The sequence below is a fragment of the Alligator mississippiensis genome, chromosome 8 (genome assembly GCF_030867095.1).
Source record: "Alligator mississippiensis isolate rAllMis1 chromosome 8, rAllMis1, whole genome shotgun sequence".
Classification (NCBI taxonomy): domain Eukaryota; kingdom Metazoa; phylum Chordata; order Crocodylia; family Alligatoridae; genus Alligator; species Alligator mississippiensis.
In genome coordinates, this window is record NC_081831.1 from 81,255,899 (window position 1) to 81,278,313 (window position 22,415).

A 22,415-nucleotide genomic window follows, 5' to 3' on the forward strand; every position below is an offset into this window, starting at 1 on the left:
GTAGCTGTTTTCATTGGCACAAAAGCGGCGTGCTCAATCCGGCAGGCTGCACCCATCAATGATGCTGGCCCTTTCGCGTGTAGTGCAGTGTGCTTGCCCAGGGTCCAGCTCCGTTGGTGGCTGGATCCTTTATCAGCTGCATGTCTGAATATCCCTGGAAGTCTCTGCCGTGCTGGGAGGAAAAGGGAAGTGAGAATAATTTGTTTGCTGCTTTGATGAGGATGCATAATCCAGTTGTACTGATGGGCTCCCTGCTGCTGGCCCTGTATAGAGGCCTTGCCTCGAAGAGAGGGCAGGGAGAATTATCCCCGGTCTGGAGTGGAGAATGGAGGTGCAGAAACTGCAGTGATTTCCCCACGGGCACCTGGGCGTCTGCGGTGGGGCTGGGCACTGGTATCTGGGCTCATTGCTGTACCCAAAAGACCAGTCCTCTCTGGTTGAGGTCGACACCGGTGAGCAGAGATGCAGTGCTGAGTGCCGTGGAGAGAGCTCACTGCGTTGAACATAAAGGGAAGTCCCCCAGCAACCAGGAAGAATTAACCTCATGTTCTGCCTGTGGTTAAACTACATCTCAACGACATTATTCCCCTCTGCCTGACACCGATACTGCGCTCCCGTCCCCTCCCAGCCCACCACCGAGGAGGGAGGCAGTGAGTTTATCGAGCACAGCAGGGCACGTTCCCAAGGTTCGGGTCCCGGACCTGCCACTGCCTCACTTGTGTGACCCCAGGCAAGACCCTTTTCCTGCCTGTCCCTCAGCTCCTCCGCGTGCAAAGAGATAGACGTCACACCGTTGCGTGAAGCACACTGATTTACTTAGTGGTCGCAAAATGCCTTGGGGAAGGGCATCGTGGTACACAAAGTATTAATGTCCTGGCCTTGGTTAAAGGTCTGAATGTGACTGCTGCCCCCGCAGTCGCTCCGTCCCTGAGTTCAGCCTTGTGCCCTGGCCCTGGCCTGCGTCGAGAAATGCGCAGCTGTGTTTGAAATACGGCGCACGTGGCTTTCGGTCCTTGGGCCCCCCTCCCTCCCTCCCATCCCCTTGGCGTCTGTGCAGCGTTGCAAGTGCACATACTCTGCCCATTCAGTGGCATAACCCCACCCCTGCCTGGGTGGTGGCTGCCAGGGGGTGCATACAGCTGCGTGCACGATGTATCAGCCGCATACACGGGCGTTTTATCTACCACTCCCAGTGCAAGCCTGAGAGCAAACTTCCATGGGTGTGGGCTGAGGTCCTCTGCCCCGGAGGTCCTCTGACTGTGGCTGGGTTGATAGGGTGCTCGGGAGGTTATGCTGACCATCCTGGCAGGAAAAGGGAGGCTGGGGTTTTGGGCTCTGGGTGAGATGCTATCAGCAGCCTGGGGAGAGAAGCGTCATCTGGCGATGGGCATGATGCACGGGCTTTGGCGGCGGGGAAAATGAAGTGGGGAGGACGCATGGGAAAAAAGCCACATGCGCCAGCGAAAACTTGCGCAACCGTCCTTTCTGCAGCAGAGGCAGCAAGGACTGCCTGACCTTGGCAGCCGTACAGGGCAGATCTCGCATAAGAATGACTCGTGCTTAATATACCGGAGAAATGTGTCCGGGGAAGACGGGCTGCTCGCCTCCAGCTGTGGGGAGGCCGCCTCTCTGCGCTGCCTTTCCGGTGTGCCAGGAGAGTCCCCATGGGGGGTTTGTGTTGTGCATCAGGGCAGTGCGGTGCATGTCGTCTTCTGTGAATCTCCTGCACGTGCAGGTCCATGCCCCAAACTCTGCCCCATCCCCATGCTTCTGGTCAGCTCCCCCGTGCCCATCTGCTTGCAAGCGTGAGATGGCAGCTTCCTTCCACGAGCAGGCACCAGCCATGTGTCTCTGGGCTGTGCAGGGACCCGTGCACACTGGAGCTGGTAAAAGCTGAGTGCCAGTGCTTTACCATCCTGGTGGCAGCGTGCAGACCCAAAACTTTTTGTTTAAGGACAAACTGTGCTTGTAGGTCTGGCCTGAATAAGGGCTACGGGGCTTGGCTTTGCTGCTGCCCGGAGACGGGCCCGTTGCAAACACTGCTAACGAGCCCAAAGCGTTGAGTGTTATTAAAGTGGGGAATTGGAAAGCAGTGGATGAGCTCGGTTCTGGAGTCGGCAGACTCCTGAACAATAATCAGCTTTCCTTGAATGGCCCATGTGTGGAGACACCAGGTAGGGAGGAGAATACGAGGCAGATGAAGTTGGAAAAGCACAGACGCTCCCCCTGGTTTGCACAAATGAACCCGTGACCACAAGAGTCCTGTGTTAGGAGTGAGAAACAGGAAGGGCCAAGCCAGCTGCCCATCCTGGGGCACCTCTGCATATTGTGCACCTTGACCACTGCATCCTCCTCCAGGAGCCAAAAGGAAGGAAGCACCTGCTAGCCTGCCCATGTCATGCCAACGCACCCTTTGTCTTGCTCTGGGCACCAGCAATGCATCCTCAGGAGCCCTGGAGGGTTTGGAGTTGGGTTGCTTAGGCTCGTGCAGCTGCTGTGGTCACCTCTGGTAGCAAGATGCATCTAGCACGGTTGTTTTGCTGCATGGATGCTTTAGCACGTGACAGGATGGCACTTGGAGGCTCCTGGCGCTAGGATCCACCGCAGGGCATCTGTGTAGCAAAGATGCCTACAGTATCCCAGCTCCCCCATCTCTTTGGGCCAGGAGAGAGCCAGGCTTAAAAATTGACCCTGCTTTCCTGAACTGAAGGTGGCATGCTTGCAAAATGCTTGCCGAGAGGGTTAAAAGTGGACCTGTAAAAACTTCCTTGCCCTTGTGGGTGGAGCAGCGGGTATGGAGCCAGGTGAATGCGACACTGCAAACTCCAGCCAGTATCATGAATCCTATTCCAAGCCCCCGAGCACTTGGAGGCTTTTGCTTTGTGCGTCTCCTCGCTTGCTGGATGTTCTTCCTTGCCCGCCACTTCTGCCCAGCTGGTCATGTACGTTGCCAGAAGAATGGAGAAGTGATCTGCACTTTACTTCCATGCCTAGGACGGTGGGTGAAAAAACAGCCCCCATCACATCCTCAGCAAAACTCCCAAAGGGGTCAGGGCTTCACCCGGACGTAGTCAGAATAGGAGCCTAATGTGACTGCGGGCACAGGAGACCTTGTCCCTGGGAGCTCCCGGGATAAGGGCCCAGCTGGACATCCAGCAATGCTGAGTTTTTTGGGTCTTGGCCCAAATCGGTGCAATGCAGAGCTGTCCAAAGGCACAGGACGCTGAGTAGGGAGTGGCCTGGCAGTGTTATTGTTTCACTAGGGCAGGCAGAGTGGTACGGGATGAGCTTCAGGGAAGATGGAGGGCTGAAAAAAGGCAGAAGCACAAGAAGGTCCTCCCTTTCCGTGCTTCTGGTGCAAGTTTAAGGTGCATCACGTTTGCTCTATCGCCCGGTGGGGTTTGACTCAGATCGTGGGGTAAGCATCACCTTTGCTCTGGGCGCTGCCCCTTTGAAGGGCAAGGAGCCAAAAGATAAAGCCCTGCTGCATCAGATAACGAGGCTGCCCATTAGCTGAGGTGCTAGGTATTCATTTCTGACACGTGGCCCAGGCCTGCAACGTGCTCGGCTGTGATGTCGGTGCGACTGCCTGGCTTCTTTGAACCCTGGGAGAAAAAAAGTTAAAAAAGATCTCTGTTCATTTTGTAATGGCAGCGGGGCATTTCCAGATGATTAAAAGCGGGTTAGGTTAATGGTCCTTACCGTAACTCCTCCCAGTCTGTCGTTAATCCCTATGAAACACCCTGTGCGGTTTTGGATCATTACTGCTTAATTGTAAATCATGTTTCTGTGAGCCTGAAATCCATACTGCCCCTGGAAACGGGAGCCGGCTGGGCCGGGAGTTTCTGCAGCGTGGGCAGGGCAGTACTCTCTTGCCACCGCCGAATGCAGTCTCTAAAGTTTCCACCGCGGTGGCGCTGGGCAGAGGTAATCTGATCTTTGTGAAAGTGCCTTTGTGCCCAGAGCCCACAGAAGAGCCTCCTCCGTCACCGGCAAGTTGGATTTGCAGCTCTTGCATGCAAGGTCGCTGTTCGTTTTCTAGCCATGGGACTTCCTCCCAGGCCTGAGACTGAAACAGGAAATTTGCTGATTTTTTGGATGAACGGAAAGGATTGGAAATGGGCTGAGGTCCATCGTCCAAGATTGGCCTTTACTGACCAGGGTAGACCACACACTCATCTCTCTCAAGACAAAGTTACTCAACTTGCTAAAAACTTTTCCTTATTGCATCTCTGCCCAGATATTGGACGTCTGCCTGGACATACATTTGGCTGGGATGGTTTAGTGAGAGACGATCCTGCCTTGAGCAGGCAGTTGGGCTCGATGTGACCTCCTAAGGTCCCTTCCAGCCTGACTTTTCCGTGATGCTACATGCATAAGCACCCCAAAAGGACAGTCCCTTGGCAGATAACACTCGAGCCCATGCTTTGTCTGTAGCATTTTCTAAGAGTGTCTCAGGGTGGTGCTGGGCTCTGGGAGCATCCTCGGAGCCGGCCTGGGATCACCCCTTTTATTTATCCTCAGAACCTGTTGACAATCCTTTCAAGGGACTTTTGACTCAGTTCATAACCTGTATCCTGGCCTGCTCCTCTTCTCCAGGGCTCGTTCCTTGCTCAAGCAGCCCAGGGTCCTTTCCACGGCAGGGCTGTGCTCCGTGGGGGACTGTGAACTGCAGACAGTAAATGAGGCTGCTTCCAAAGGGACCCTTTTCTGCCGCTTGTGCATGTGTCACTGCAATGGAGATGTCCTCCTTCCCCCCAATGTGCAGATCCGCAGCCCAATGAACTGATCCAGAGACCTTCTCAGGGATGCTGTGTGTTTGGCACCTCCTAAATTCCTTCGCGCGCAGGCAGGAGCTAGTTCAGCGCCGGGCAGCAATTAGCTGCTGGACAGATGAAGGTACTCGTGAGCCCAGCTGTAGCAGCACTCGCTCATCTTCCCCTCTTGACCGTCTCTTCTCACGACAGCCTTATCGCTCTGCTGGGGCCTCAAGCAGTACCATATTTTCTCATGCAAATCACATGTTTTCCCCCAAAACCTGCTGGGGGGAATTGGGGTGTACACTTAGATGCAAGAAATACAGATCCCTAAGGGTCCAGAAATCTGGTGGGGGATTGATGGCAGCATTCATTGCCACGACTCTGGGAACCATGGCAATTAATGCTCTTACCACTCTGCTGCTGCCAAATTTTTGGGCCCTTAGGGAGCCTCCTGGCCAGGTGATGCAGCCCCGTGCTTTGGACTGGTCTGTGAGTGCACAACCCTGGACCAGCGATCCCAGATCTCATACTCCAAGGTTGGAGGTGGGTTTTTTTATCCTTTCTTGGGGCCTTCCAAAAATAAGATGCGTGTTATATTCCAGGGTTTGCTGGATGCAAGAAAATACAGTATTTTAGGCTGGGAATGGCAGTGTGCCCCAGCTAGGTAAAAACAGACCCAGTCCCAGTCCTGTTCCTCCCCGAATGCAGCACACAAGACAGTGAACACTCAGTGATGTGTTTGCCCTTAAAACATCTCCAGCCATGGTCCCTTCGGCTCTTCATCCTGTTTGGTGGGATGGGGTGAGCGCTCCCCTCCTTGATTTCTACTAGAGCTGAAACCCCCTCCATCTTTCTGCAGTTCCTTTCCTTTCCTTTCCTTTCCTTTCCTTTCCTTTCCTTTCCTTTCCTTTCCTTTCCTTTCCTTTCCTTTCCTTTCCTTTCCTTTCCTTCTCTCCCTTTGATTACATCTTGCTGCATTTGCCATAGAGTCTTGATTGTGGTGGGCTACATCCCACCTGCGTTGCCTGCCACGCCTGGACATCATGCCCCGGTCCCGGGGAATCACAGCTGAGTCCCTAATCCCAAATGTAGCTTTTGCTCTTGGCAAGGCCTCTGCTGCAAGAAGCCCTTCCCCATGAGAAGCGCAGCTCAGCATTGCCCGTGGCGGGTATTGGTGCCGTGTGCTCTCTTCACCCTGCAAGCCCCATGTTGCCTGGCACAAAGAAATGGGAGGTCACCGCTCCTGTGATGCTCACATCACTCCTCAGGGATTACTTCTAGCCATGAAGCACACTTGATGCTCGAATCTGCCACGTTTGAACCCACGGTGAGGTAATGTAAGAGTCGCTATTTTGTGTGTCAACAGAAGATGCTTGCATTTTGGTGGCTTATGTCTTCCTCCCATTTTTTGAGCTCTAGCAGCCAGTAGCCATCCCTACTTTATATACAGTCCCTTGTTACATCAGCTGTGGAGTCCAGGTACCACATCCCTCCTCCCTGCCTGGGACCTTTGTGCTGACCACCCAGAAGGGCTCGGTTGCTGCACATGGACATGCAGGACCCAATGTTATCATACAGGAGCGGTGCGCACGTTGTCGTACAGGTGCAGTTTTGCTCCTGCAGAACTTGCCCAGTATTCTCATGCTAAAAATAAAATGCAGCAAAGTTTTCCCTTGTTGCTGTTGGAGTTTCCCCTGCCACGTTTCCATGGAACACCTCTCTTAGCCGTGCAATCAAAACAAGGTCGTTGGACTTCCTCTGGAACAAACACGTCCATGTTATCGGTCGCTGCAAGAGGCCAGTTTTTCCCGACCGAGTCCGCACCAAGGCTGCTTTGCATATACCTCTTTGCCTTTAATGCTCAGAAGAATTGCAGTTTACTTTCTATCAGAATTGATCCCCCCCACACATATGCACACACTGTGTAGCAGCAAATATTGTGTCATTGATTCTCACCCCTTGATAGAAGCAAAAATCTTTTGCAACACTAGACGAGAGCAAAATGCCGGTTACTTTGGGTCATCTGAACAGGGATGGTTTTCAGAGTTAGTCTGTGTGTGTGTGTTGGTTTTCAGAGTCGTCTATGCGTGCATGTATTTGTAGACCCCTTGTACGTGGCTGTCACATGCCAGTGATAAGTTTGCACGCTGCTTAGTGAGTTTAATGTTCACCGTGCATCACATTGGATTGCTGCCCCTGGCCTGAGGTGCGGACTGGGTGGCGTTCAAGGTCCGGTATCATTTGACCTCCCAACCTGTAGGCATGGGGGAGGAGAAGAGGGGCCCAGGGAGGTGCTCTGAAGCACTGCACTTCTGGCCAGCACCTGCAAGCACGTGTCCAGGCTCCTTTAGTGGGGCCTGTGGACACCTACAACCTCTCCATCCCTGGTGAGGACTGTTTTTCCCCTGCTGACGCTCTCACCATCTCTCGTGCATGCTCCCGGGTGCGAATTCAGCAGACTCGGTTGAGTCCCTGTGGGATTGCAGCTAGTCAAGCGTGGATTTGCCCTACCCTCGTCTCCAAAGCGGCATTTGGGGGTCGGCTGCGGGGAGGGGCCGTGCTGACTTGCGTTTGGACTCCAGCCAGCCAAACGTCTCCACCTTCACCTTGGACTGAATTCGCCATTCCCGCTCGGCAAGTCGGACATTTTCTGCTGTAGCAAGAAAACACGCTGCAGGCACAAACGGGAAATTGGAAAGGATTCAAGTCACTATGGCTTCCACGGAGAGGAAGCTGGGAGCCATCGCATTACAGCGGCAGGAAGCTAAGAAGAAAATTGAAGATCTGGAGATTTTAATTGATGTCCGTGACTCAGTCCTTGCCGCGAAAGCCAAAGGACTTTTCAACCTCTGCGAGCACCGTGTACCTGCCTGGCAGGCAGAGGGAGAAGGATGAATAATGGGCTGCTGCGAAGCTGGGGCAGACGGCTTCTGGCCCCTCTCGCCCTGCGGCCCGAGGGATGTCTTGCAGAGCAACCCCGGTCGTTCTGGCATCGGGGTCTTGAACCTGAGCCGCGTGTCTTGCCTCTGTGACCATGGGAGGGAGACTGCAGCGAGTGGGCCTGGCTTTCCTCTTGTTGGACTGCTGAAGTCCTAGTTCATTGTGCTTTTCTTTCTCGCCCGTAAAACTAGTGACTTTGGAACATGTCTCTAGGTGTATTGCGCCCATTTTACAGATGGGGAGGGCCACAACTGAGGTAGAGACTGAGCTTGGGCCCCCAGAGTTTCTATCCTAGTGTCTATTCAGTAAAATTGTGTCCCGAGACCCCGTGCGACAGCTCCTGTGAGTCGCGTTATGCAGCACTTGGGTCCTTCTTGAGCCCAAGGAAATTGGAGTATTCGAGGATGGCAGTACCCGGGTACTGGCAGATTTGGCCATGCTCCCATCTACCAAATGATGCTGGCAAGAGGTAGGATGAGGCACTATGAAGTCTGGCTCTTGTGTCTTGACACATCCGTCTTTTTTGCAGCCTGGCAGTTGTGAGGTGCGATCCTTCCTGCCCTCCGGAGCAGGGGGGAGCTGGCTGGCATGCTTTGCTGCTCCGGGTCCCTGATCGATCCCCTGGCTGTCCCACCGGCCACGAGCCGTCTGAGGTTACTAACCACCTTCCCCTCCCCTCGATAGCTGGAGTTTTTCATTGTCTGGCCTGTGTTTTCCCTCTTGCCAAACCTGCGCAGAGTTTCCTTTGCAGCTGCAGGCTCGGCAGCCGGTTTGGGGTGAGGGGCACCGGCGAGCTGGCAGCTTCCCTTCCCCAGGTCCTGAATTCTCCCACCCGCCGGTGGAGCATTTCAGGCAGACGCCTCCAGCTCTTCTTCAGGACTCTTCCCTTCTCCAACCTTCCCGTGTTGCAGATGGACTCGAACGAGGCAGAAGCCACGTGCCCCTCGCCAAGGGGAAAATTACGGTCTGGCCCAGAGAAATGGCTTTGCGATGACTGCATTGTAGTCTGGTGTGGTTTGCTTGTACCAACGGGTTTGCTGCCAAGTCGCGTCTTCCTTACCCAAATGCACCCAAGAAAGAATGCTAAAAAGACAAACTATTTTTATTTTGCTGTGAATCTGTCCAGCCAAGGAGTAATCCAAAACAAAGCCCAAGTCACCATCTCCTTTCTCTGCAGGCATGTTTACCAGCCCATATTATTAGCTGGCTTGCCTGGTGAGTGAACACCAACGTGCGTGGATGAGCACGCAGGCCAAAGGTGCCCGGGAAGGCGGTGCACGCAATATTCGATGCAACCGGGTCGATGCAAAAGCACCGTAGGCAGTGACTTGCAGCGCGGATCCGTCTGTCTCGACTGTTGTTACGGACTTGAACCCCACCCCATCGTGTCTGTGCTGGAGAAAGCCAGTATCAGGGTGCAGCCAGCCTTGCATTGAGGTAGGCTGCCTGGGGTTTCCATCCCAGGGGGATTCCCCCAGCCCCTGCTTTCTTTCTGGGGCAGAGGGGTGATGCGGCAGCACGTGCGGCTCCCTGATGTTTGCTCCGGTCTCCCATTCGTACCCAGGGCCCAGCAGAGCTGGGCTGCTGGAGCTCCTGGCTGGGCACGGGGAAGTACCAGGTCAAAGCCCAGGTGGCTTCAGGGGCCAGGAGAGTTTCTGGGAGCTATCCTCTAGCACTGAGTAGGGATAATCAGGTGGATTATGTGGGATACAGCCTCTTGATCCTATTTCCTGTGATTACCAGGCAGGCGTTGGGTGGGCCCTGGTCTTTCTCCTCTTCTGCGCACGCTTGTGTGCAAGCGATGTCTGAGCCGTGCGTGGCGGGCGTTGTGTGCAGGATGGGATGACACGTGGCTGGTCCGCACGGGCCCAATCCTGTCCCAGGCAGCACGGGGAGGGGGGGTGACAGCTGCTGGGGACCGCCAGGCTCACTTCGGATGTGGGTGACGGGGGAGGCCCAGCTGCAGCGGGTGAGAGGTGGCTTTAAAGGGGACAGTGAAAAGCTGCTCTCCCTTGCCCCAGAGGGGAGGGCCCGAAGAAACAGGCTCAATTTGCAGCAAAAAAAAAAAAGATCAAGGGTGGATGTGAGGAAAGTCTTCGTCATCCCTTTCCGGCGTCGCCGTGTCAGGGAGGTGCTCAGCTCCCCGCAGGATCAAGCCCTCCGCGAGTCTGTAAAATAAATTTGCGGCAGGAAATCCTAAACCGGAAGGAGCACGAACCCTGCTCTTTTGTGTGTGTGTTTTTTTTCTTTTTCTTTCTGGTAAGAAACCCAGTTTAGCAAAAGACGTGGAAATTGGGTCGAACCAGCCACCCCCCAGCCCCGCGAGGGCGTCGAGTTGCGGGGACGCCCCGAGCGGATCCAGGGCTCCGGCGGGGCCTGCGGTCTTGTTTAGAACGAGACTAAGTCATTTCTTAAATAGCAATGTTTTTGCAAAATATTTGGCTTCGTGAAAGCAGATCATGCCAGACAGTTGCTGACGTTGTGCCTGTGGAAATATTCAGGAGAAGATTCGTTTGCACAGGCTGATTGGGGAGGGAGGAGAGCTTTCCGCCGCCGGATCCTGAGCTTTACTGTGCTCGGGAAGGGGCAGGGCGAGCAGCCCCGTGGGTCGCAAGCGGCCCGGCCTGTCCAGTGGATTCATGGGTCCCAGAAGCAAATGCCCTGTTTCCCTTCCTGGGTGTTTGCTGCGGTGACTGTTTGCTCTGGCTTGTCCGTGAATACGGTGCCTGTGTGCTCCTGCGAGGTGGGAAATTCAATTCCCCAGGGTGCTTTTTTGCATCTGCGTTGGAAATCTGCTCCTCCTCCACACGTGCACGCTTGATGGCGTGCGTCTCTGCGGCTCCAGCTCCCGTCCTTCACGGTGAGGTGGGTGTCCGGCTTCCCTTGGATCATTTGGCATTGCCCCAATCAGCAGGAAGCCTTAGGGGTGGCAGATTTTGCTCCCCTGTCTTCTCCTGGGTTTCAGTATGCAACCCTGGAGAGCACCAAGCCTTGATCTTCAAGAGGGCTGTGCATGCTTTCATGAGGCATTTCTGTGGGACCTTCTGAAATGTGGTGCCGTGCAGAGCTCCAGTCTCCTCCCCTGGGGACGGAGGAGGTTTTTCTTCACGAGGTGCCGCATGTTGGAAAAGCAGCTCCTTGAATGTGGAGTCACAAGCGGGTGCAAGAGGAGGCAATTCTGAGCTTGGTGCATCTGGAGGCCACGTTTGCCCCTTTGGTTTCTGCAGCCCCTGCCCTGCTCACATGGCTTTCCCATGGCAAGACTGTACTTCTTCTGTGGCCGGGCGTGCAGAAAGCTCTGGGCTGGACTGGACCGTTCAAAGCCCCCAGCTGCTGCAGCTAGACCTTGAACAAAAACTTTTGGGGCAGAGCCGCAGAGGAGAAAGTTGCAAATCTGTTCCTTTTCACAGGGAGCTGCTTGGCGAACAAAAGAGGTTTTATGTCTTGTTCGCTGCTCAGGTCTACCTTAAATTAAGTAAACTGTTCCCCGAGGGGGAAAATGTCCAGGTACAAAATGTTCACAAAGGAAATATTCAAAGTGTCTCTCCAGTGCCTAAAGTGTTGGCTTAAACAACAAAAAAAAAAAAGCAAGTTAAAGGCAGGGTTAAGACAGAATATGATTTCCCCTCTTAATAGCAGCAGCAACAACAAAAAAACCCTCTCAAAGGCAGGGGCAGCTGGTTCTGCCCTGTATATGTACACAGGCCAACCGTTAACCACAAATATCTTCTAAATATAGGGGAGCTGGTGTTAAATCTCCGGCGGTGCTACTGTGTGCACTGGCGTTGCAACCCTCGTTGAGTCAATAGGAGGTCTGTTTGCAAGGGGGCTGTAGGGAGCCGAAGTCTAAAAAGCTTTAGCATGGGCTAAGCCTCCCCCAGGTGCAGGATAACTTCAGTGTCGGCTTCAGTGTTTTGCAAAATTGGGCCTGACCAGTTGGTGTCCCCGAAACTGTTGAGATCCAGGCTGCTTTGCCCTGTGTTTTAGTGAGAAACAGGTCCAGCAAGCGGTGCTGGGGTGTTGCGTGCCCGCCGGGTCCCAGGGAGCCGAGGTGGCGGGGAAGAAAGGTGCTTTTTCCCTTCCCGCGAACTTGACCTGGAATCTCCCTTTGCATCTGGAGTCCCTCGCTCTCTGGCCTCCGAGCCAGCTTCCCCAAGTAAAATGCCACCCGTCACACCTCGGCCATCCCGTCGAGGGCTCACAAGGAGGTACAACTTGGAAAAGGAGGCTACAGTTTTATCTCCGGTATTTTGGCACGGAGGAGGCTTTTGCAGCAAAGCCAGCAACCAGGGGGAGGAGGTGTGGGAGGCGTGCAAACCTCATTGAAGTTTTGTTTGGCTGAGTTGAGACTTTTTAGATTCAGTTCCCCCCTACCAAAAAAGAAAGAAGAAACCATTTTTTTTCTATTTGATCTTTCCTCTCTCTAAAGCATTTGTGGCCTTGGGAAGTATTTGCAAGAACCTCGCATTTATTTGGAAGCTTTTCCGATACTGGAAACATTAAAGTCTCATTATTGCAGTTGGCGAATGAAACGTTTCACTGTTCGGGGATGTTAAGGGAGAAGTGACGGGAGCATCAAGGTTTCGGGGGGGTTGTGCCCAGCAGAAAGCGATGAACTAGAGTTGTGGAGCTGTCTAGCAGCCCTGGGGAACGGGCAGAGCCCGTGTTGGTTGAGCTACTTGTAATGCTTTATACAGAACAGCGCAACCCAAGCTGTGATGCTCGACGTGGGCTAGTAATTAAGGTAGTGACCCGACCAGTTAGTGGAGTCAACAGAAAAGCAGGGAATGTCTTTTGTTTCGGTGTCAATGGGCGTTTAACCCATTACTGCTGGCTCGGTCCACGCTCTTAACCGAAGAGAAACTCCGAAGTTGATCAAAACCGCGCGTCTGTCTCGAGGCAGGTCTAAAAGCCGATCTTGCCGAGCTGGTAGGATGGGCTCTCTCAGCCGTTGTGTTCCTGTGTTTTGCTTGAAGTCATTCATTCCTTTTGACAAGATGTGTCAACTCGAGGATTAAAGATGCTAATGAAGTGGCTCACACAGTATGCCTTTTGCGTTTCATTCCCCATTTTGTTTCCCCCAGTGGCTTCTCTCCTCCGCCTGACACACAAAAAAATCTTAACAGCTCTGCCTGCTAGGGTTAGCAATTAGGATAAAAGGTCTCGTCTCTTCTAAACAGTGCAAATGTGACCTGGAAATGGTGGAGGAATGGTAAATAGGGAACCCCACCAGGCAGTTTGCACCGCGGTGTTTGTTCAGGACGGAGCGGCACGTTAAACAGCGTCGCGTCCGCAGGGGAGCTGCCTGAATCAGCCCCGTCCGTCGCATGAATCGCGGTCTCCGCAAACGCCGCTGTCGGGAAGCGTGCACGCGAGCCGGCATCCGTCAAGGGGGGCAGGGGTGCGCGAAGCCCTGGAAAGGGATCAGTTACATGGAGGATGGGCGGGATTTGACCGTGTGTCCTCGTGCCACCTCGAGCGGCTGTCGCGTGCTCGTCCTGCCGAGGGCATCCCTGACCTGAGCCATGCTCCAGTAACAGCCAGACTGGGGCCTTTGACTTCCCTCGTGCAGCCCCCCGCCGCGTTCGGCCGGTCGCGGTCTCTTGCAAAGCCCAGAGGGCCTTTATTTGTTGGAATAAACCTGCCAGCTCACCTCCTCGCTGGGGTCCTCGTCCTCTTCTCCAGCAATTGCAGCCAAATCGGTCCTTTGGGTAACCTGGGAGGAGAGCTCTGCCCGGCCTGGCATAGTTAGCAGCAGCTCCCTAACCCCGGCAAAGCGAGAGCTACCAAAAACGGCGCTTTATGACTTGTCCTGGTTTTCTCAGTCTGTGAACCTTTGTGGGGGGCAGCGCTTTACTCCTCACATTGCAGAGAGGAGGAAAAAATGATGCTTTGAAGGGTGCTGAGATGAGCAGGGTGTGAAGAGGCTAGGTAGGTAAACGCAGGCTCGGGCTTGTCCCTGCCTGGCACATCTCTTACCCCCAGTGCCCAGCCCCTCTGCAAGGCGGTGAGCGTGGTAATATATAAATCAGGTTTTGCAACTGGGTGCCACTCAAATCACACAAGCAAGGGAGGGGTGGGTGCCTCCAGTCCAGAAAGGTTGAGAGGTGCTGTGCTAGTCCACCTTGACCGGCATTCATGCCATGCTATTCGCAGGCCTGAAGCTGGTCTTATCAAGGCCAAGGGGGCCGCTGTAGACCCAGTGGTATAAGCACCAAGGTAACAAGCCTTAATAAGGTGTGAACAGCTGAGCAGAGCCCGAGGCGAGTAAGCGTGTAACTAGCAGTGGAAACAGCGGAGAGGGGGCTGGTAGGCAGGAGCGAGCATGCTGGTTTACATTGGCTTCAGCCGTGCCTTTGCTGTCAAGATCAATGACATTTGGGAAGTGGCTGGTGCTGTTTGCATGGTTGAAAGAGCTGCCTGCTGTATCTGCAGGCATCTGGAGTGGCTCCTGCTGCACTTGCTTCAGGGTGTGGTGGCAGAGCCGTCCCAGCATCTTGCTGCAGCTCTGGAGGGGTGAGTTCAAGCCTAGCTCTGGGCCTGCATCAAAGGCTGTCCCCGGCTGACCTAGCTGCAACTGGGTCGATCAAGCCAGGGAGTCAGCGGCAGGCAGACACAATGCTGGCGACATGAATTTCTCAGAAAACTGCTGGCTACAGCACCTAGCGCGTCTTCGGCAGGCAGCAGCAGAATGGTGCCGCCCTCCCTAATCTTGTACATGCCCACGTGAACGTGTCGTATCCTTCCCTTTACATTGCTCCTTCATTAGGAGGAGCACGAGACAAATGTCTTGTCGTGCGCGTGTGTAGACATAGGCAGACCAGGTGTGATCTCTTTTATTCGACCAAATAGATAGTTGGAAAAATTGTTCTTTGCAAGCTTTCGGGCACTACGTGCGTGTCTGTAAGGGCACGGTCGCATGCTAGGGGATCTGCAGGCTGAAAGGAGCCGTGCAAACAGACGGTATTCATTAGCTGGGTAATTGCAAGTGGCCGGTTTGGGCCCGCGATGCTCCGGTCCGTAAAGGAGTTGGAGACGGCTCATATGCGCCGGCGGCAGCTGCGCTCGGAGGATCATTCCTAAGAGCATTCCTCCCCGACCCCGCCCGCGGCCGACCTGTGCCGGCTTGTTTTTGGGCGCTGCACCCAGCTTGTTCGGAGCTGTCTGGGAAGAGGTGTCTGCGCGCCTGTCCCTACGTGCTGAGCTGAGCAGGATCGGGAGCGCGGCCGTCAGCAAGCCCCATGCAAATACAGAAGTGCAACGTCACAGTTGGCAGGGAGAGAGCCTCTCCATCCCGGACCAGATTAGTGCGGCCAGACCTTCTGTCTCCTTTCCCTTTGAAGTTTAAAAGATGTCAGTAAATCTCGACTCTCACTGCCTCTGTTCTCCACCTGATGTGCAGAAATGCAGAGGCCCCGCTGGCCTATTGATTCCCCAGACCTCAGGCTGCAAAGAGCAGGGTTTTGTTTGGTTTGGTTTGGTTTCCAGTACTTTTGCCCCTGGCTTCACTTGCTTCAGATCAGACTTGGACTTTGCTTCTGAATGTGTTTGTGTGCATGTGTTTTTAATGTAGAGCAAATGACAGAAGTGTCACCAGGGTATTTTCCTGCCCTTCTTTCTCTGCGTGCGTGTTTGGCCCGGCAGCACGCTTGCAGTGTGCTAACAAGTCGTGACGGTGCGCAGATCAAAATTCGGGGGAAAGCAGGTTTCTATTCCTTGTTATTTTAAAGTTTGATCTCAGCCGGCATGTAGCTTGCCTGTGTGAATTAGAAGTTCATACAAAATGAGAGTGGAAGGGAGCTCGGGAGGCTGCATCTAGTCCGACCTCCTGCTCCAAGCAGGGCCAGTCGAGGCTTTGTCCAGCCGGGTCTTAAAAACCTCCGAGGATGGAGATGCCACCACCTTTCAGGGTAACCTGTTCCCGTGCTTCACCACCCTCCTCGCCAGAGAGCTTTTCCTAATATGTAATCTAGACGTCAATAAATATATTGTTCAATAAATATATTGTTTAATAAATATATTGTTATGCAATATATTACCCCCCCCCCAAAAAAAAGAAAAAGCTGCTTTCAGAAACTCTGAAAGAGCTTAATCCCATCAGGCTTTATTAATTGCATCTAATACAAGTCTGGGAAATGCCAGGGAAGACTTCAGTGCTGCCTCACACAAAGGCTAAAAAGCAGCTGGAAGTCATTGATCGCCCAGCACCCCGGGGCTGCCAGTTCTCCGAACCCATCCAGCCATTTAAGTCGCCTTCTGCCTGGCTGTAAAAGGCAGCCGGTCACAAGGAGTTAATTCCTCCCCCTGCTCGGTGCGTGTGTCTCGAGTTTCCATGGCGGTTTTGCTTTTGATTTCGCGGAGTCCAGATTTATAGGCATGCGACGGTGACTCGGGCCCTCGCCTTTGCACGCGGCTGCGGCCGTGTCCCAGGGAAGAACGGGTTAAGCAAATCACCGTAAGGATGCGTAGCCGTTAGTGTAGGGGAGCCGAAGCGAGGCCGTTCCCTCTGCCGTGCACGCTGCGAACGCTGTGCACACTCTGCGGGCCGAGAGCTTCCTACAGAGGGAGCGGGAATGCATGTGTGTGTTTGTTTGGTTTGGTTTGTTTTTTCTTTTTAATTAATTAAATCTTCTTCTCGTCGTCCTGTTTAAAGAGGGCAGAAGAAGAATCTATTTCTTCTTTGTCTGCACCCCGCCGCCATGCCGTCCGCCGCGCTCCACCCTGCTCTCGGGGCTCCCCTATCTCTGTCTGGCTGCGTTGTGGCCGTGGCGTGCACGAGGGGGGAGCGATGCCGTCGCTGCTCGCGGTAGGCTAGCTTGCCCGGGGATTCGCGCCGCGCGGATGCAGGAGCAGGTAGGCCGCGCCCGGGCTCCCGCGGGGGAGCGGCGCCGGGGCCGGGCTGTGCCGAGAGCGCTCCCGAACGCGCCGGAGGCCGCGGCGTCAGGCGAAGGCATTTTCTGTGCATTGGGCACAAAAACGAACGCCTGCCAGCAGAGAGCCATGTGAGACGCTCCCTTGCATTGGGCGGCTGCCCAGACGTTCAGCTGCAAGAGTCGATCTAATTGGTGGTTTCCTCTTCCCATGCGCAGCTTCATGTGGGAAATGCCCTTTTTTATCTACAATGGCTGACTGCACTATGCCGCACTGTCAGTGTCTGGAGGTTTCCTGTTGAGATGAATGCAGTTTGTTTCTGAACGCTAGACTTTGCCAAGGGGGAGATGGTATTGTTTTAGCTGATTCTATTTCTCTTTTCCCCGCAGGTTGCTGAAAAGTGCCTTTCCTGAAGCCACGGCTGCTTGGATTTCTGTCTGGGGCTGCCTCTCTCTTCCCCGCACCCCCCCTTTTTTTTAATTTGGCGTTCGCTTGCAGTTCATCCCCTGACGGCAACTCGCCCATCCTCCCCCCCGGCCCCCCCCTCACCTTTTACACTCAGTTTGCTCGGCCATTTTTTTCCTTTCCCTGAGTATGTAGCAAATACTTTTTCCTTTTTTTTGCAACATTGTACCATCCTTTTGCAATTTTTGATGCTCGCGAATTGTCATTTTTAGAAGCAAGAAATAGAAGGGAAAAAAAAACCCAACCAACCGACCCAAGTTTCCCCCCGAGGACCGAGACCATTCCACAAAGTGAAGTGCTGCCAACGGCCTGTGTTTTTTTTTTTGCAAGAATAATTGAAACCATTAACTGGAGAGCACAGAATTCTTTTGAAAGTCTGCCAGTTATTTCCAAGTAACTTCGGCAGTGGCACAAAATATAACACTTATATTTTAACTTCTACGATTGCACTTTTAGGAGCTGGTCTCTAATTTGAATTTTCAGTTCTTCTGATAAGATTTCTATTTTATGATTGGCTTTATGTTTAATCCTTGTTTAATCAAACGCAATTTGACTTAAATGAAAACCTAAGTGCTGATGAATAGAAATTTTACCAAAGCAACAAGTTAGTTTTTTCTTCGCGTTTAACTTGAATTCACTTTTTTACCCTTTTTAAAAAAACAAAACAAAAGAAAACAAAAAAGACAAGAAAAATCAGCCGTGATATCGTCCTAAAGAAGGGTGTGATTGCTTGCGTTTTAATTTTTTTTTGTTTTTAATATGGCTGTAAACGTTTCCCTGGTCCGTGATACAAAATGGCTGACTTTGGAAGTATGTCGAGAATTTCAGAGGGGGACTTGTTCTCGATCTGATGCAGAGTGCAAGTTTGCCCACCCGTCACGGAGTTGCCATGTGGAAAACGGTCGAGTTATTGCCTGCTTTGACTCTCTCAAGGTGAGGACTGTCTAACATGTGCATTGCCTTAAGCCTCCTTTGCTCTCCTCCTCTTCCCGAATCGTTCTGGTTGCTGGGATGGGAAAGGTGCATATAGCAAGCGGTAGCAAGCGCGTGTCTGCCGGGAGGATGCTGTCTGGGTGGACTATAGCCCCTAAGGTCTGGACCGGCGACCACCCGCTTCCTGCAGTGTCATGCAAGCAGCCCGTGTCCTTGCAGAGGATAGGAAACCCCTAAACTGGGCCGTACTTCGTGTATTTGGGCCGGACCCAGGTGCAGATGTGACTGCAGGGAGGGGAGAGTCCTTTACGACTGTCTGGCGCAACTGTCTCCGACATGGGAGAATTCAGGTTGCGGCCGGGAAATGAAAGTGAAATGAGGGAAGTGGAGAGCTGAAAACAACGGCCGAAGCTCGGCGCATGTCCGGAGCCCGTTGGCTGCCAAGGCAGGCCAGGTCTCTGGAATGCGGTTGCAGTCGATAGAAATAAAACCAGCGTTTTAGATAATTAACCAGGCTTCCCGGCATCACCCCAGCACGCTGCAGCGCCGTGCGGGACCGGCCAGACGGCTGCAACGTTGAGGCCTGGTGCTTTGAGAGAGCGGGGGACGGGGGACGGCCGTGCGGGGGGAGGCGGGGGGAGAAGGGATGAAGGCACATGCTATGCAAATTGCAGCTGAGTCAGAGCTAAGGCTTTTGCCGATCATCTCTCGCGTGTGGTTGACTTTGCAGGAAGCAAACGCTGCTTTATCCCCAGTCGCAAAGTTTGAGAGGAAACTTTGATACTGACTGAATTACCAGGCTTTCAGTGTCTTGGTTTCGAGTTGCCCACGGTGCGATGTGTTAAGGGTGCCTGGATTTCAGAGCCAGATTACGTAAAGGCGGTATATCTTTTATTAGACCAACTAAACAGTTGGAAAAAAATGTTTTCTTACACTCTTTTGTGCACTTGCTGAGAACTCGACTGCTTTTGATTTCTGCCGACTAGCTTTGAGCAGGGGTTGGACTAGATGAGCTCCCGAGGTCCCTTCCAACCGCACTTCCTAGGAATCTACGAAAGCGTCTTAGGTTGGGCACGAAAAACATATGCAGCGACCAAGACCGTGAGGCACCTTTGAAAAACCTTGCCTTCTGCATGTGTTGTTGGATTAGAAGGACTGTCCTGTTTGAGTGGAGCTGGTGCTTTTGTAAGCTTTAAAAGGTTTTCCTTGAATTTTGACTTTTGCTAGGTATGCCGTGGGTTCATTTTAATTGGTGGCCTGAGAGTTAAGAGGACTGCTTGCACCCAAGTTGAGGCCTACTTTGTCATCATTTTACCTCTTGTCTGTTTGCTTTTGTTCCCTTTCTCCAGGAAGTTCGTAGGCAGACAGGGTTCTTTGGGTATCAGTGATATCTTGTATTAGACCAGCTAAATAGTTGGAAAAATTGTTCTTTGCAAGCTTTTGGGTGCAAACGCCCTTCTTCAGGCAGAGGGAGAGTCCCGGAAGTTCAGACACCTCGTTTGCATTTAGCTTTGCTCCTGCTCGTTCGGTGCTCCCTTCATTCTGTAGTGACTTTCAAATGTGCATTGACATTACTGGCCTGCTGACAGCAAGAGACCGAAATATTTTTATCAGCAAAAAAAAAAAAGAAAAAAGAAAAAAAAAAAAGTGAATGTTTCTTGTGCCCTTGAAACTTTTGAACCGCAGCCAGCAGCAGCACAAATATTTTGGGTAAAGAGATTAATGTGTTTACTTTAAACTTTCTAACATTCACTTGCGAGCTAGAAGGAGCGCAGCGATGGGTGGTGTGTGCAGGGGCCAGTATTTCTCGTACTGGACCACGTCTGAGAGCTACAGAAGGAGAGTTCGGTCCAGGGCTCCCCACCAAATGCCTCGTGCACGTGGCCTGGTTTTATCTGTCCCGCAGGCGTCCATCCTTCTCTGCGGGTCGAGCTGGGCCCCCTTAATGGCAGTAATGCACATTTTCCCACTGGTGAAGGATGAGGGATGCACCAGGAGGGATGGTCTACAGGGACCATCCCACGTTCTCCTCCCTCCCTCCCTCCCTCCACCAGCTTCCCGTAGCCAACTCGGAGACTCTCCGACCAAGCCAACACCTGAGAAGAGCCCAAAGACCCAACCGCCTAGTGATATGCCCGGGACAGCAGTGACTTGAGGTTGCTGCTGCTCTGCCAGCAATTTTGTGGTTGCCGGTGGGAGCTTTTTCATGCCGCCCTCGATCGATTGTCCTAGTCGCCCCACCCCGGTTACACCCCTGCAAAGCTCCACGCTGGGCATTACATGAGGAAGGCCGGGCCCATCCGTATGAGATGGTCGGGGCATTTCTGCAGCTTTCTACCTGCCAGGGTGTTCAGGGATCACTCTAGCCTTAAGTGGCTTGAAAAGAGGACCTCTTCCCCGCCTACGAATCATGCCATCCCACCTGCCTCTGCCTTGCAGAGCAGCTTCTGCAGCCATCCTTCTTCCCAAGCCGCTGAAAGGTGCAGTTCCCAACACCGCTTCTTCCTTTCCTCGCCAGGGGAAGGGATAGCGATAAGTAAACCGGGGAAAGGAATATCCATAAGTAATATTAAGCATAAAACCAGCCATTGGCCAGGGCAGGTCTGTACTGTTGGATGCCAAATGGTCAAACCTAGCCTGTTCAGTGGATGTACTAAAACAGTGCAGTTGCAGTTTGGGAAGCACAGAGCTGTCATGTGGGTTTGAAACACCAGCATGAGTGTTGTCAGGGGCTGTTTTGGCAGTGCTTGGTCCTGGGTCTTACTGGTCCTTAACCCACTGTGGTTGTTGCCTCTTTGAGACTTTCTCAGGCAAAACAATGGGCTTTGTGCCCCTTCTCTGGAAACTGCCAGCTGGAGCGAGGCCGACCTCAGACGCCAGAGAGGTGGCTGCCAGTGACACCCTTGCTGCTTGTCCCTTTTCTGCTCATTCACAGAGGGACCCGGCATCTTCGTCATGCTGTGGGGGCAGCTCCCGGCACCCCAAAATGTCCAGGTGCTTTTTAAAGCTCTGTCTCAGTGTTTCTGCAAGCACACCGTTCCCCCCACCTCGACTTCTTTGGTGAAAGCATCCCAGCGAAGCCATCTGTGGATGACAAGCCGCGGCTCGCTGGTGTCGTACGGATCGGGGTCTGACTCTACAGTCTTTTTCAGCATCCACTTTGAGTGTTGCAACTCCATTTTCCACCAGTCTTTTTGGAGTCTGAGGATAATGGGCATGTTTAGACCCTAACCTCATTTTAGGTGCATGTCTGGACCCTAATAGTGCTCATTAAGCTGTGCATTGCTGTCAGACATGCCCAGGTCAGATGCACCATGTCTGGTGAAAATGGACTTTGCATGTACAACCACCCCGCTGGCTGTAGTATCTCCTGGTAAAGCCGTCTCTGGGAAATGAGAAAAAGGGTCTAGGGCAGTGGTTTTCTACCTTCTCAGTGCCAGGCCACCGCTCCACCGCTTTCTGGAGTGTGGCAGCATCCCCAGTTGAGAACTGCTGTTGAAATGGTCCCGTGTGCCTCCGTTTCCAGGAGGAGTTGAGAGGGAGAGGTGGACTAGGAAGGACGACAGCTCAAGCCATCTGCTTTAGGGTTATCAGAGAGTCCCCTGCAGCAGGGCTCCTTGTGTGCACCCCCTGACCGGGTCTCACAGCATCCTGGTTTAGATCCATGGGTGCGTCTACACATGCGCTTTAATGCACAATAGCCTATTTTACTGCGCATTAAAGCACCACATAAAAAAGTTCTGTTAGGCTAATGTGCAGTAAAATAGGCTACTGCACCTTAAGCATCAGGTAAAAACTGTGCACATTTGTTACTGTGCATTGAGGCAGCCCAGTGCACATTTCTTTAGTACCTCACGTTGGAGGTACTAAATTTAATGCGCATTAGAAAAAACACCCCAGTGCACATGTAGACGCACCCCCCAGGTCTAGAATGAATGTGGAGTATTTTCCATTCAGCATTAAATCTATGCTTGCTTTCTTCCTCAGATCCAGTGTTTTCCTGTGCCACAAATGCAGTCTGCTTTATTAACTTGGCCTGAATGTTAGCGTTTGCAACATCTTTGATAACTTCCTCAGCATCACTCTTCAGCTGAGTCCTATAAAAATTGGATTTCAATCCCTAAATGGGTTTTATGTTTTGTTTTTTATCATTTTTATGCAGCACTTTAGGGATCGCAGTCATAATGCTATCAAAAAATCTAGAATTAAAGTCCCCCTTGAACTGATGACAGAGCCGAGAAACGTATTGGCTCAGCTACTCTGTCCTAATAACCTTAATTATCCTGAGCTGTTGCTCTGGCAATCACAGTCCACGTTTCATTTGAGACCGGGATGGGTTTTTTTTATCAAACTGACGGGTGAAAAGTGTCAGGTCAGGGCTTTGGTCTGCAGAACTGCTGTTGGAGGTGTTCAGGAATGTGTCTACAACTCCCAGCTCTCTCCCTA

The 22,415-nt window shown here is 52.8% G+C and overlaps 1 protein-coding gene across 11 annotated transcripts in view; it reads left to right on the forward strand.

The window, feature by feature from the left end:
- The window catches only part of MBNL3 (muscleblind like splicing regulator 3), a 95,955-nt gene that overhangs the window by 13,942 nt on the left and 59,598 nt on the right, over positions 1–22,415 (forward strand). For 7 of the 11 annotated variants that reach the window (XR_009464035.1, XR_009464036.1, XM_059732906.1 and 4 more), the window contains exon 2: positions 16,961–17,969. The exons of 1 other annotated variant lie outside the window; for it this stretch is intronic. Coding sequence is in view for 8 of the 10 variants with exons in the window: in XM_059732906.1 (XP_059588889.1) it covers positions 17,796–17,969 (174 nt within the window). In the remaining 2 variants the exon portion in view is untranslated. Of the gene's footprint in view, positions 1–15,927; positions 16,280–16,529; positions 16,554–16,790; positions 16,847–16,960; positions 17,970–22,415 lie in introns of those variants that run through there. 3 more of the 11 variants (XM_019492787.2, XM_019492786.2, XM_019492785.2) reach the window with 3 other exon arrangements.